Source organism: Bactrocera latifrons, unplaced genomic scaffold (assembly GCF_001853355.1).
Source record: "Bactrocera latifrons isolate USDA-ARS-PBARC rearing strain unplaced genomic scaffold, ASM185335v1 scaffold_169, whole genome shotgun sequence".
NCBI classification, from domain to species: Eukaryota; Metazoa; Arthropoda; class Insecta; order Diptera; family Tephritidae; genus Bactrocera; species Bactrocera latifrons.
In genome coordinates this window covers 439703-454496 of record NW_017535174.1, presented here as the reverse complement: position 1 = coordinate 454496, position 14794 = coordinate 439703, and the positions used below count along the sequence as shown (strand labels likewise).

The following is a 14794-nucleotide window of genomic DNA, read 5'->3' as shown; positions in this document are numbered from 1 at the left end:
GAAAGTATCCCACATACAGTTTCTTTAGTTTTTATTTGTAATACTCGTACGCTCAGCTTAAATGTATCTGCTTTCTTTAAGTATTTTATATAAAAATAGATTCATTTCATTTATGTATGCTTAAGTAAATGTTGCTGTTGCTAAGGATACGCTTGCATAAGCCTTATTATGCGCGTTTCTTGTTCATTTGTTCATTTATCGGTCAGTCGTTGAAGTCTGTAATATATTTGCAAAACTAGTTTCTTGTTGTCTAGTGTTTTCGTATTTACTTAACAATGCAAATAAATTCTTTAGTTCGGCAAGATAAAATAGTTCAAATAAAGTACACAATTAAAATATTTGCATTTTAATTATTCCAGGTATGCATTGCCATTGTTAAAACTTCTTATAATTTGGCGAATAGAAATATAAAAATTTTCCAAGATTTTTAATGTCAGTTTACTTGCATGCAAATTAAACGATTATGTATATATACATAGGTAAGAATTATCTAAACAGCACATCTTTTTATCCTTAATGTATTCAGACGAATTGCTTATTGTAGTTGTTATAAGAAACAATAATGGAAAAGGAATGCAAGTGTAAAAAATGTAATAAATATGGAATAATAAAAACAAATTTATTTAAATCATATAATTTAAAATGTTTGTATCATTTTAACTAAAAGTAACTTGTATTTTAGGAAAACATTCGAAATAAAAAATATTGTAATATTAATAGAAAACTCATCTCTTTAACTCTGTATATTAGCTACAACAAGGAAGAACGTTACTTTATTGTGGTAAATTACTTTAGTTAGTTTACTTGGGTAGCAACTATGTTGAAGCCAACATCAGCTTTTTTTCTCGATCTGCGCATTGTTTTCTCGAACCGACAATTCCAAAACAATAGAGAGATTATATTACTTTCTTATGCATTGCATTGTATTCGATACTTCAATATCAATTTGAGTTATGATACAATTAAATTGTTTGGCTGAGGTCAAGTTGAATTTTGATGTAGAAATTAATAGTGACACAAATGGAATAGAATTTCTTATTAAAAATTATTTGTAAAGTAAATATGTTTATTAACTCATTCTCATATTTATACATTTTTACTAAATTGTACAGCATTAAAACTGTAACTACGGATACACAAGAGAAAAATTGTTTTATTTAACAAAAATTATGATTTTTTCACATACAAGGTATTGCCACACGAGCATTATAAATGTATTTATAACTTTAAATTATTTAAACTATTTGCTAATGTTTCCGAAGCAATATCAACGCTGTAGATGAAAGTTATTCTTACTGTGTTTTACTTAAGCAGTTGTGTCGTTAAGCAATTTCTACGTTGTGTAGTATTGTAATTGCTTATAAACTCAAATGTGTGAAAATTTAGAATGCATTTTTCGAATTCTAATGAAATTTGCACGATTGCTTGTAATAAACCATTTCCATGTACTATTGTAATGTTTACAGTTCATTATATCTTTATTCACGATCTTTTGTGACGTATAAATTAACATTATTTGGTTATATGTATGTATTTATGTATGTTCATGTATTTGTATGTATAAATGCAAAGACTTTTTGTGGAACACAAACAGCATAATGCTATTCAGCTATGCAGCTATGTAGCGCATTACATAGATTTTTGTTTTTCTTTCCTACATCCATCCTAGCTAGCTTTGGCTTTGCTAGCTTGCTATTTTTTTAAAGTGCTTGCATTTCATAATTACTAGCTTTACCCATTTTATATTAGCAATCCAGTGTAATTGGCTGTTTTAATTTGCATTAATCTTTATATATTCTACTTTTGTTGCTTCCGCTTTCAATCATCAAACATTGCACAGTGTTAGGCTTATACTAAACTCTAGATTTTTTTTTTTTGCTATTTTTTGTTTTACATTTATTCACGCATAATTGGTTTGTTTTTGTTTTTTAATTTAACTTTATGTTTTTAATATCTTTTACTTTTTATCTCCTACTGTACTGTAACATAGTTTTAGAATGATTCATGTTGCTGCTGTTTGTTATTAGCTACTTTATCATCGCTTTGAACGCTTATTGTGCAAATTAATGCTTACGTACGAGCATTCTTGTTTGCTGATAATATGCAATGTATTTTCGAACAGTTTCCATTTAGTAAGCTTCTCTAAGAAATATGCTTGCATTTGGCATATTGTTATGCCACTCATTATAATCCACTTCTATGGTTATGTCCGCTTTTCTTTGTAAGTAGTTGGCTGTTGTATCATATATTGTTTACTCATTGTTGTATTTGGAAGGCATTACATCTTAATTGCATTTTTCTAACGCTAAACAAACTCCAATGACGCGACATTAAATGTCCTGCAAATAATTAAATTTAGTAATTTTCTTTTATTCCAATAACTCAATAATATATAGAATTATACAATATATCATGAATAATTAAATAACTCACCTGCGCTCCATTTGAGTGCTGCAATCTAGAAATTTCCTCATCTTTTGCTAATAAAATACTTTGCCATTTCTCGTGCTCTTGCAGTGCATGCCCTTCAAGAGCTGACAATGTGTTGCTCTGTAGATCAATTCAAATAAATTTATTATTTTCAAAAAGATACAAAATTTAGTTATCTTTATCTAAAGTAGTAGTTTGTAAAATGTTTTAGAAGCAAGAAAACGTTAACTTAAGTTGCACCGCCGCTACTAAGGTTATCAAGGCTAAGGATTGTTTTTACTTACAGTCTTCTTAACGAGCTTAGTTAACTCATCCACCTTGGCGCGCAGTTGAGTATTTTGCAGACGCAGTTCAACTGCATCCACATCGTTGCCATTACCGCTGTTACCACCATCACCACTACTGTTGCTACTAATACGATTATTGCTATTGATTAAGTTATCATTATGTGAGTTGTTGTTTGTGTGGCTTGAAGAGGTGTGATTACTACTGCTGCTGTTGGTATTAGATTGTGTTGATTTGTTACTACTGCTGTTACCCGCTTTATTGACTGCAGCTAATTTTAATTGTGAGGCCAAAACTTGTTCCACCCACTGCTCAAAGGATACGCTAAGCGCGGTGCTGGCACATGCTTTAACTGCTTCTGGGTAGAGACGCTGGAATATTTCACGCACATGTTTCTCGTCATTAGCGGAAACGGTTGGAGAATTGGCTGTGGCGGAAGATTGTTTTTGCGAAGCTGCGAAAAGCTGCTGCTGTTGCTGAAAATAAAAATTAAGCGATTCAAGATTTAGACAAGAAACATTATAATTAAGCTTTTGGGGGTTGAAAGAAAATATTGTTCAAATATTTTTTATAAAAGTTTTGGATTGAAACATGCACTTACAACTAAGCTTGCATTTGCGCTCTTAGATGCTTTACTTTGTCTAGCTGTTGTTTCACAACTTTGTAAAGCTTCAACCAACTTCCAGTTTTTCTTACGCAAATCCTAAAGCGAAATATGAAAACATATTAGTACAAGAATAAAAGAACAAATGTGGAAAACCGAAATTATTTGTGAAACTGTGTGGTATGCATTTAGAACTACGCGAATAATAAAAATAAAACTGGAAGTTATTTTAAGTCTTACGAATGATTTGAACAAACTTCGCTAAATCACTATGAACGCTTAGATTCATAATACTGTTATGCCTATTAATAATTTTTATTCAATTTTACGATTTGCTTTTTCCTTGAAATGTCGGCAAAAAGCCTTGAGAATTCAATGCTAATCGAATTTTATACGAATCATTTTCAAAAATATGTGAGAGGATTCGCAACGATTTGAACCTAATTATGTTTTATTAGCTACTTGATGAGCTACTTTTTGTAGAATTACGAATTATGTAGAATTGCATTTGTGCACTTATAAATTATATGGACTTATCATTTATTGTAACTTACATCGTTCTTTTCTTTTTGTTCCTGCAGCTGTTGTAGTAACTCCTTTTCGCGGAGGGTCAGTTTGTCCACAGTCTGCTCCATTTGTTGCAGTTGCTGGTGCTTACTACCAATGTCTTGTTGGAGTGACTGCACCAACTTTCGCAAATCATTGTGTGTTTGTGCATTAAGTTGTGTTTGCGCTTCTAAACTGCTCAATTGCTTTAATAATGAGGCATGCTTAGTATTAAATTCGGCCAATTGCTGCTCTTTCTCAGCCAATTGTAACTTGAGTACATCGTATGTTGCCTGCAAACCAGATTGTTCCTTAGATTGTTCCGCTGCATGATTGTTTATGCCGGCCAATTGTTGTAGCAACTCGTTAATTTTAGTTTGCAAGGATTCAACCTGATTCTGCTTATCCGCCAAAGCTGTGTTTCGTGCCTCAAGATCTTGCCGGACCTGCGTCAAATCAGCTTTGATTGATTCGTGTGCATTTTGTAAGTTATGTACTTCCAACTGGCGTTCAGCGTTTTCAATTTCAAGTGTTTTCGATTTTTCGAGTTCTACAATTCGGTTATTCGAAATTTGTTCGAGCTCTTCACGTTGCTGTTCGAGGAGACTTATTTGTTGTTTTAGCTCTTCGTTCGCCTGATTACAGGCGTTAACCAAGCAGGTCAGATCGTTAATGCACTTATCCTTGTGCGTCGATTCGCATTGCAAGCGTTGCAATTGTGCGAACAAATCTTGGGAGCCGTTTTGTTTTTCAATTAAAAGTTTGGCTTGAAATTGTTTACGCTCCTGCGCGAACTTGTCGTTGAGTGCTTGCATGTCCTGAGTGAGTAAAGCAATCTGCTGATCTTTGGAATTAATCGCTTCAACGTAATTTTTAACAGTAGCATTCAATTGGGCACGTTCTGCATTAATTTCTGTACGTAAATCGCGCAATTTTGCTTGAATACCTATGGATGCTTCTTGTTCTTCGGCTAAAGCTTTCTCCTTCTCTTCCAATTGGCGTTTTAATTTCTGGCATATATCATCAGACCATTCCGAATGAGTTGCAGGCGTATCCTGTTGCTTATTCAACAGGTAATCGATAAGTATTTGTATCTCGGAACGATTTAACTCGGCACGACGGAAGAGATTCATGAGTAATGAAACGCCAATAGTATCTGAATCTGAAAGTTTGTCGAGTGCAAGTACAAGCTCTTTGGTGGCAGCAGTCTCTTTGTTCTGCTTCTTATTTTGTTGTTTTGTTTTATTGTTTCCACTGGCATTATTAGCAACATGTGCCTTTGGTGAGCCTTGTCGTACTTTCTCATCCTGCTGTTTAAGCTCCTTTGCAACTTGTGGTTGTACAACAGGTTCGGCTACTGGTGGTTGCTGCTGCTCACTAGCGGGCAAAATTGGCTTTTCGACTGCTACATTTTTATCCTTTTTACCATTCTTTTCTTTTTTGCTATGATCCTTCTTATCGTGTTTCTTTAACTCAACTGTATCCTTAGGTTGCTTCGTTTCGAAAGAATTTGCTTGTTCTTCAATAGCCAAACTCTCGCGCACCACAACTGGTTCATTCTTATTCACCAAAATTCCCGAAGTCTTGCTCTTCTTCTCCTTCTTTGATTTCTGCTTTGAATTTTCTTTTTCACGCTCTACGATGCTGGCGCGTCGCACGGCTTCTGGAGTGGCACCAACAATCACTTCTGGATCTGGATCGAATTCAACATGAGATTTAGACAAACCCTGCGGCTCATCATCCACAGATGTCGGTTCGGATTGGGCGTCGGAATCCTCCTGCTCGGTATTGTCTTTTTGCTGTTCACGTTGTAATTTTTTTTTCTCACGTTTCAGATCCTTCTTTGTTGTTTGTTGTTTTTTTGGTTTCTTTGCAGCCACTTTGCTCTGGGCGTAGATTTTGTCAGTGAACGCCTTCTTTTCGGCAACGATATCTTCGAATGTTTTACGACGGAAAATGCTATTAATGAAGAGAAGCGAGCAGAGCGAGGCGAGAAAGATGCAGGTAATTACAACCAATAAGTGGAAGTCCATCATTGCATAATTTTATCAAAAGAACCTGCGCAAAAATAGTAGATAGAAACAGAAATTACCAAAATGTTCGTTAAGAATATCGAAATAAGTAAAATAAAAATAAAAAAGATTATAAGCGAAGCCAAATAATATTATTCAACAAAACTCTGTGCGATTAGCCGATTCCAAAGCGGATTTCGATCAGCGTTGATCGATTTCAGGTACCGCAGAGAAATGCGAAATTCCGCAAAGGATTCAGTTCGAATATATTTAAAACAAGAAAAATAGTTAATTAAGGAATGCTTTGTGTGCAAAAGAAAAAATTGGGCGTAAAAAAACGGGTATTTACTACTCCCCGTTAGATTAGGAAATTGCCGTCATAAATTTGGTTTAAAATATATCAATTGCGTTTTCCTCTTCCTTTGAAAATATTAATAGCGGGTATTCTAAATATTGTTCCACCACATTCATGGTTGCTCCTGGTAACTTAAACTGCATTCGGCGTCTACTTTTCCGTATGAAAATGTACGCATGTTTTGATGCTGATTACTCGCTTTCGTCGACTTTTCGCTCCGCTCTATTTGCTATTCTATGCTTATATACTATTTTTTTAATGTTGCTGTGAAAATAATTCGACTTTTTAACTTCACTTCTTCTTATCTACCCATATATGAATATATACGTGAACTGATGAAATTTTATTTTAATTCGCCTCAGAAAAACAACTTAATTAAAGAAGCGATGGAAATATATTCGATTAATACTGAAATGCAATTCTCAGAAATGCTTATCACTTAATGCACATGCAGAAGTAAACGGAATTCTTATCAATGAAATGTCATTTTTACGCTCAATAAAGCTTTAATACAGCCGTTTACGTGCATGCTATAATGAATTATTCGCTTTTAAGAATCCAATGCCAAAAACCTGTGGTAAGTAGCTGAAGATATGGGCATTTCGATATGACGTGTACTTTCGAAATTAAAACAAGCAATACAATTATCTACAATGGCACAATTTGGCAAATATGTTTTTGCTTCAATGCGTACAGAGTGTATACAGATGATTCCAATTGGTTTACACAAAATATAGTACATATGTATACAATACGCTTATATCGTATACCTACATATGTGCATATGTATAAGCATATACTATATAGTATTCTTTACGGATCGACGTTCAAGGTTCCTTTCGGGTACAATTCTTCCCTTATCTTAACATTTGCTCCGTTTAGTCAAGTTTTTCGTATGAAAGTACACATCTATGTACATATATATACATATGTATACAGAGTCCATACAAAACGAGTAATTTCGATTTATTATACCAATTGGTAATCTCGGAAAATAATTTATACATACATATTTTTTGTTGTATATGATTGACAAATGTCATAAAATAAGATTGGCGATCGTAGTCTGTACAAATATTTTTCACCTCCAAAAATTTATCGTTTACAATACTTTTTTGTATTCACATCCATTTCTTTACAATATTAATTGCAAATGTGTCTTATTTTTCAATTGATTTGATTCTGCAGATAGTACACATACACATTTTTATAAATTTATTTCTTGTCAAGTAAATACAACAGTTCTTCTTAATCTTAGTGGAAACTTCGGTAAAATCAATTTGAAAACGTAAAAAATAAAACGTGTAATTTGTATAATAACTCTCCAGTTGATATAAATTATTTCATATATTAGGCACGGTATTAAGAATGTAAAAATAACTAAGCAAATACATATTTTTTTTATTATTTTATTACCCAGCTTTATCGGAAAAGATTATTTGTGAAAACTTGACTTTATTCCAAATGAGTATTGGCAACCAAACACACAAGAATCTTGATTTATATTCAACTTTCATTATCATCTAGTTTCATTTGACACATGCATACCTATACATACATATATATATATGCCAAATATCATAAGTTATATCTATTCACTTTTGTAAGCATTTAAATGGAAGAGAAGCCTATGTATACTATTAACTCAAAACCCGATCAGTAACGGTAAACTCATTGAAAATACAAATCAGATTCAGTACCATCCGTATTTATTTACATATCAAATGTACATATATTTGCGCAAATAAGTATACAAGAGTGGATACATCTATTAATATATGCCTTCCTACATGTACATGTTGTATGCATTTGCAGATTGCGTCAACCAACTGTTTCGTCAAAATTTTATAAATTGCGTGTTCTTCCAAATTTTTAAAGCCGGTTTGATCAGCAGTTTAACTTAACATTAATATCTTTTGATGAGTCAGTTCAGAAACCATTCAAATGATCACAGATTTGAAATTATTTTGCAATGCTTTCGCTAAACTAGCTTAACATTTTCTGTTTCATTTTTCCTTTCTGTGAAATTTGTTTGAATCATGATAGATTACGCGAGGCTAGTTTCGGAAATGCTTAACTCTTTTAGTGACGCCTTTGCACTTTTGTAACTTACATACATATATGCACAGAAAGACATAAAGCCACGATTGAACTCATCCAAAAATACCAAAGCAAACGAATGGGGATGAATAAAATTATTTATTTCCTTGCCCAGGTTACCACCAATTCATTTAAGTTGTTCAAAGGGTTAACATTAGAAATTTTAAACTTAAGACGATAAAACTTTTTTTATCATGTGATAAATTTAAAATTTGAGGAACGTTAAAGAAGTAAGGAGAATTAATTTGCATCAAGTATATTTTATTTCTCCCTCAGGTTTAATATATATATATTTTATATGTTTACAATATAATAATACATATGTATGTACATATTATAATATTTCTTTTAGAACCACTGCCGCCGTGGCGAATTTTTAACTTTATATACATACATATGTATGTACCTGGCATAAAATAAAAGTAAATAGCTGTAGACTATAAAATTAGACTACTCGAATGTTGGGATTCCGAATAGATTTTTGACATAAATTTAATTTCTCTTTAATCGTATAATGATGTGTTAAATTATCTCTTACATGTTAATACTTTTATTGAACAATGTATGTATATAAAATAGATATGCACGAGTTCACCCATATTGCACGGTATCGTAAGCATATTCCAACTAATATGCATGGTTTTGAAGATCCGGCTTTAAGAATATCGTCGATTAAAGGTTACGTTCAAACGTATACACATACATATGCACATGCATGTATATATATATATATGTGTGTATGTGTGTTTGTACCTAAGTTTGCACGCTTTAACAGTAATCGTGCTTATATTATATTAATAGGCCGGATGGGCTACTCGGTCTAATGAATTGGATTTGGGTTGGACAAAAAAGAGGGCGAGGGAGAGGAAAGTGATCGTTTGTTTGACTGTTTGCCGGCCGGTAGATTGTACTTGTACATTTATATGTTACTATTGCTGTGTCATATAAAGTAATATAAACATCGATAAAGCGAAATGAAAAAAAACATATATGTATACGTACACGTACCAATTTTGTAGCATTGTGTAAATGCCGATGGAGGTCATTAACCGGAAGAGTTTGATTGGGGAACGCCGTCTTAAACACGGCCTGATACTTATTACGGAAAATGCCCAAAAATTTAGAACAATTTATGTAAATGGAACAAAAATAAAAAGTCTGACTATACAGGTAAAGCATTATCATTATTGCTTACAGTTAAATTTAAAATTATACTAAATGAAACTAAAGTTGACTTTACCTTTTACAAAAATAAACTGACATTCAAAACACATAAGTATGTATGTATGCATATTGAAATTCTCACTTTCAAATCGCTGTATTTTAAAAGCTTGACACATTTCATGACGCAACCGGCAAGTTCACTTAATACAAATATGACAGACATTAGCACATTAAAAAATATAACATTGTAGTAAATTGGACAGAAGGAATAAGAGGAACTCTATTGATACATAATTATTTTGAAAGGCCGTCTTCTTATACAGCGCTTTTTTTAAATACAAATTATAATTTTTTATACAAAAGAGAACACATAGGAATTTCAATCCTATATGCACCTCAACACAATATATGAATTGTCATATACTGGATTGGGCTTAATTCATAACACAATATACAAATATATTTTGTATAATCTTATTAAAATAAATTCGCAACCTATTAACAGGCTTACAATTCACTTTTTTAGATGAATTTGTTGACTCCGTCAATAACTAACTTTTTCCGATCAGTGCTATATGTATATAATTACTCGGCACGTCAACGCTCCACGTACTTTGTTTTTGTTGTAATATTGTAAGTAATAAGATATGAACGCTAAATTCTTCTTACCCTAATTGGAATATATTAGGTCAGTTTTTATAAAGCCATAAACCTCAAATAAAAATTAGAATGTGAATATTTGAGCAAAAAAATTAGAATGCAATTTCTGGTATCCGTATGTAATCAGGTAAATAAAAAAAAAAAAAGTAAATACGTAGATGGATGGGCACACAATTTTGGCAGCGAAATACATCGCACAATGTTTTCCTTTTATTTTGGCAAAGAAGGGAATTATGTTTATAATCTGCTAATTAATGAATCTGAGACATTAGTAATACCAAAAATTAAGTTATGTGAACCCAAAATGTCTATCAAAATGGCATTAAACTACAGTACTCTTATTTTGAAGCTTTTGAGTCATCTAACCACTTTTTCTCTCTGTTTCATCTATTTTAATGATGAGCAAAAACTTAGAATGACAGGATTTTTTGTACGGCCAACTGAAAAGTTCATGAAATTTACAGCAATGAAGTTAATCATAGATCACAAATACTAAAAAAAAGGTATGTGCAATATTTGTTGAATTGCTTTGAAAAGGTCCAAATTTATGTTGGCGTTTAATACATTTAGCTGTCTATGGACCACGCCCTAAATTCGACGGATTTTATCAATTTTTCTGATCACTTGCCTATTTAAAATATGTAGCACTTTTGAGTGATGCCTTGCACTCCCTAGTTAAACAAACCATTATTTTACTAAAAGATTCTTCAAGGTAAAGACTAAAAATATCATTCATATTTTTTCACCTTTCCCTACAAACTTCTTAAGAAAATATATTAATGAAATTTTTTATGATTCTTGCGTAAATAATTATGTCAAATATATTTTGTGACCTTTTATAACTTAAAATTAATTAATTAGCATTGCAAATTTTCACAATGTTTTTTGACAAACAGAAATGAGCAAATATAATGCTATGTACATCAAGATCTCTGCATTTTTATCGCAAATCAATTAAAGTATCAGTTATGAGTAATGCAAACCTCAACAAATATTAATAACTTCACATTTAGAACTAAAACGTTTAATTCTATTGTTGCCTGACACCAAAAATGCAACGTAGGCAGCAAATTTCTTTTTCTTGTTTCTTTTTTTTCTTTTGGCACTTTCCACGCCAGCACCGCCATCATTGCTGGTCACAGAAAAAGTCGGGACAATGTGTATGAAAAAATGAAATTCGCCGACTTGTTCTTGCACAATTATCTTTATCATATTATATTAATTGAAGTGAGTTATGTTTATAATAAAACTTACAATTTATATTATGCCTTCAAAATTCTGCAATTAATTAATTAAACACTTTATATTTAAAGAGCACAAGTATTCAAATTCCGAAATCCTTCTACTCCACTGTTCGTCGTCTTTGCTTCAATCAAAAATGCAAAATTTCTACTGTCACATCAGACAACGTTGCCAGAGTCAAAATATGTTAGAAATAAAACGAATATGGGGAAAATGAGATGCTGTAATAATTATTTGTAATATTTGTAAATTAATAATAAAAAATAATAAATGTAAATAATTGATTTTGTGTAATAATTAAGACGAATTCAAATAAGGAAAAGAGCGTACCAGAAAATGTTTTGAACCTCGAAATAGTAGCATTGCAAAAAATATTATATTTATCTAACCAATAAGACAATCTTTCCAATAAGTATGTTCTCCTTACGAACAAATCCAATATGAACGCAATATATACATACATAAGAAATGTTTACCAATTTAATAGTGCTGGAATTGTCACTCCACAATTTTTAAATGGAGTTTAACCTTAAATTATAAAATCTGGAATTAGAGAGATCTGAGCTACAATCATTGTTGACAGTCAGCTGTTAAGTTATTTCTGTCATTTGCGCTATAATAAATAAAGATTCTTAAATAAATGAATGAATAATAAATCAAAGAAATATGATAGAGATAAAAGCAAAATTTGTACGAGCAGATTCTGCAATATATGCTTCAGGAGAACGGGTAGAATGTCTGATCGAATTTGGCCATCGTGGCAATGACAACAGGTATTTACAAGAGCTTTGGTGAAAATATTCGAATTATTTATATGTATTAAAAAATTTATAGAGAGGAGAACTTGGCTTGGGCCTCCGCACAACTCCATTGTTATCGAAAAACCAACTATAACATCACTTCGGGGGACAAAATAACTGAGTTAGCAGAGCTGGTTGGTAAAACAGCTTTAGATGCAGGAGCACAAGCTAATGGTGATATATTAATTGCCACTAAGCCAAAGATATTATTTTGCGATTTAAAATTATTGCCAAATGAAACAAAAATTTGTAAGTAAATATATGAACTTGTACTAATGAAACCAAGATATAATTAAATTCAGTTTAATTTTTAACTTAGATTTTTTCAATGAAATTTTACCTCGTAATGGCCCGCCTACATATCGGGGTCACGACATTAAGTACTTTTATAGGATTACAATAGCGACACAAAGAGTTAAATCTAAAGTGCAAATGCTTAGTGTGCCTATACGGGTATTACCGATACCAATAATTGTACGACCTGATGAGATGCATTGTACTGAAGAAACAAATGACGAGCTAGCTCCTACTAATCCCTTTCTTGAAAAAAGAGAAATATCCGAGTTGGAAATATCATGGCATCACCTTAAGGTATTATAAAGATAATTGCTGTAAATTGTATAAAAGTTGTTATTTGTGTAGAATGTAACTGCCCGCCGAGCGCCTAAATATTATCGCATATCTAACAAGCGTGGATTCGTTGGTCGGTTTTGCTTGTTTAAACCGTCTTACAAAATTGGTGAAGATATAGTGGGTAGCCTTGACTTTAGCAATTGCAAAGTACGTTGTGTCCAATTTTCAGTGAAACTGCAAGCACAAGAAATATCACTTCAAAGTAATGCCGAACAGGCAAATAATGAGTTCAATGATGCATCATCTGTAAATTCTCTGGACTTGGCAAGTATTGCTAGTGGAACAGCAATAGATAATTTACATAAATCGAAGACATCTGGGAGCGCAAGGAATATTGCCGACGAGGAACCTATAGGAAATATTAGTACATTGGCAACCATTCATCAAATGTGTTATGCTATGTTGAAGACTTCTGTGATTATACCTATACCATTACATGTAACACCCTCATTCCGTACTGATTTAGTCGAGCTACGATGGCGTTTACATTTTGAATTTGTCACAAGCACAATGATGGACTTTGGTAAACCCAATCCAATAGAGGGTGAGCTCAAAGCTCCTGCCGAAATACCTGTAGAAACAATGGTGTGGAATTTGCCAATTACTGCTATATACGCTGCTAACCCGCTTCAAATATATTCACCCAGCCAAACACATAGTCTATTGATTAAGTGAACAATATACATTTGTATGATCAGAGCATAGTGCACACACAGATATTACGATATGTAGTGCACATTTTAAATATATTAATTGCAATATTTAGTATGTAAAAATAGGCGATGAGAAGTTTAAAAATTATATTAAAAATAAACTTAATTTGAATATATTTGGAAGTCAATTAATATTTTCTAACTCCGAATTCATTTTCATAGATATATAGTACATTAAATTTTTATCGCCCTACTTTTCCGAGTTTAGTATCTGTTTTGGGATTCGCAGTTAAATCCTGGACAGAAACAATTGTTTCATTGATTTTTGTTTGTAACTCACGTAAACTTTGTATTTGTAATAGGCGCAAAATGCGTACTGGATAATCTAGTGCAGAATCATCGGAGACTACATCATTGCCTTTTTCGAAGGGGAAAGGCGTCCCAGTTATAGCCTGTCGATTTTTAGCAGAAGGTGAAAGTCTTTCATGTACTACACGTGCAACTGCTTCCAATAGAATAAGATGGTTCGGATGTTGTGGTATTTTCAGTTTGGTTGCCAATGCGCGAACACCAGCAATGAAATCTTTATGGCTAACTGCAATTAAAATAAAATCCAATATTTCATCGAATAAGTACTATGTATAAACGTAGAAACTTACAGTCCATATTGTCAAAGAAATTCTCAGCTTTTATGCTAGGAGCTATTGATTTGTTCTGCTGCTTACTAACTTCAGTCGAGTTTATATCTTTGTAACTCTCAGGAGCATCTAGGAATTCCAAACGAATGGCGTAGCCCAATAGCCAAGTAATTTCTTCTAATGGTGTAACAAATTGTGGCATACTAAGGTCATATTTGTAATTTTCATACGCTTGCTCCCATATCTCAAGCTCGTCGACTTTCCGAAGATCCTCGCGATCTTCAATTTTATATTGCCGTATTTTTTGGTCTTCTAACCAGAGTATGGTGCTTGCAAACACCTTTCGATCTATAAAATAAAATCATTATATGCACAATTTAAAGTTAAATTGCACCTACCATTAACATCAACACTACCAGGTGCTGGATGTTCTAGAGCTTCTAATTTTAGCTTTAACATATTTCAATAAACTCAGAAATGTTTTAGTAAAGTTATTTGGTGCAATTGACTGTCACTTTGTACCAAAAACTTTCAAAATATCGATAGCTTTTAACCTCGTAAATGCCCACTATTTTGTACTTATTATTATTCTATCGATCACATTTGATTAAATATATAATTTTCTTATAAAACTTATTTCAGCAAAAAATTAAATGTTTTAGCGAGTGAAAA

The 14794-nt window shown here is 32.4% G+C and overlaps 3 protein-coding genes across 8 annotated transcripts; 1 reads left to right on the top strand and 2 right to left on the bottom strand.

Moving 5' to 3' along the window:
* Window positions 1-14: 14 nt before the first annotated feature.
* On the bottom strand, window positions 15-11543 carry LOC108966669 (ribosome-binding protein 1). 6 transcript variants are annotated; one of them, XM_018929686.1, is made up of 6 exons: window positions 11411-11543; window positions 3874-5923; window positions 3317-3418; window positions 2715-3191; window positions 2434-2550; window positions 15-2339 (listed from the first exon to the last, which is right to left on the bottom strand). In XM_018929686.1, exons 2-6 carry the CDS (start codon window positions 5899-5901, stop codon window positions 2331-2333), a joined length of 2733 nt encoding a protein of 910 aa, XP_018785231.1. In that variant the 5' UTR covers window positions 5902-5923; window positions 11411-11543; the 3' UTR covers window positions 15-2330. The 6 variants fall into 6 exon arrangements, with proteins under 6 accessions (XP_018785231.1, XP_018785235.1, XP_018785234.1 ...); XM_018929690.1 differs by lacking the exon at window positions 11411-11543 and adding an exon at window positions 11140-11277; XM_018929689.1 differs by lacking the exon at window positions 11411-11543 and adding an exon at window positions 6343-6445.
* Window positions 11544-11830: 287 nt separating this feature from the next.
* Window positions 11831-13672, top strand: LOC108966676 (RAB6A-GEF complex partner protein 2). Its single transcript, XM_018929698.1, has 4 exons — window positions 11831-12171; window positions 12233-12447; window positions 12518-12789; window positions 12841-13672. Exons 1-4 carry the CDS (start codon window positions 12065-12067, stop codon window positions 13504-13506), a joined length of 1260 nt encoding a protein of 419 aa, XP_018785243.1. The 5' UTR covers window positions 11831-12064; the 3' UTR covers window positions 13507-13672.
* On the bottom strand, window positions 13593-14728 carry LOC108966678 (UPF0568 protein C14orf166 homolog). The gene is made up of 3 exons (XM_018929700.1): window positions 14521-14728; window positions 14144-14470; window positions 13593-14079 (listed from the first exon to the last, which is right to left on the bottom strand). The coding sequence occupies exons 1-3, from the start codon at window positions 14579-14581 to the stop codon at window positions 13727-13729; spliced, it is 741 nt and encodes a 246-aa protein (XP_018785245.1). The 5' UTR covers window positions 14582-14728; the 3' UTR covers window positions 13593-13726.
* Window positions 14729-14794: the final 66 nt, after the last annotated feature.